General features: G+C 70.1%; 1 protein-coding gene across 1 annotated transcript in view; it reads right to left on the minus strand.

Annotated features, from left to right (window-relative positions):
- Positions 1-531, minus strand: part of TCF15 (transcription factor 15 (basic helix-loop-helix)) — an 8,227-nt gene that overhangs the window by 4,115 nt on the left and 3,581 nt on the right. Inside the window, exon 3 of the mRNA XM_009893551.1 lies at positions 23-203. Coding sequence (XP_009891853.1) covers positions 23-203 — 181 coding nt within the window. The remainder of the gene's footprint in view (positions 1-22; positions 204-531) is intronic.

Below are 531 nucleotides of genomic sequence, written 5' to 3' on the forward strand. Positions count from 1 at the left end.
CCAAGGCCTTGGCTGCCCCCACCTCGGGCGAGCAGCTCCCTCCCTCCCCGCTCCGGTCTCTGGGGCTGGCGTGCGTGGGCTCCGGCCGGCTCTGCCGCTGTCTCAGGTGGATGCTGCCGGACCCCGGTGCCCCTTCGCGATACTCGCAGGGGGGTCACCCCCCGCACCTTCAGGCAGTTGCCCCCAACGTCCCTCCGGCCGCCCTGTGGAGAGAGAAGAAGAGAGCTGCAGGCGCCGGGGGTAGTCTGTCCTGGCCATGGGGTGCCCCGCTCCTGCCCACCACTGCTCCATGCTGGCTCCACACGGACGAACTGCCCCAAAATGGCCAGTGTCCCAGTCCTGGGGCAACTCAGCGCTGCCCACGATGGACAGACAGATGGGGCTGTGCCTGGGGAGGGGCTGGGTAAGCGGCTGTGGGGTGGCTGCTGAGAGGGGGCCACCCATGGCCCTGTCACCCTGCAGGGACATGGCCCCCATGGCTGCTCAGTGCCACCATGCTCCGAGCTGTGGGGTGAGGTGGGGGCCCCTTCG

The sequence above is a fragment of the Charadrius vociferus genome, unplaced genomic scaffold, assembly GCF_000708025.1.
Source record: "Charadrius vociferus isolate BGI_N301 unplaced genomic scaffold, ASM70802v2 scaffold259, whole genome shotgun sequence".
Taxonomy (NCBI): Eukaryota; Metazoa; Chordata; class Aves; order Charadriiformes; family Charadriidae; genus Charadrius; species Charadrius vociferus.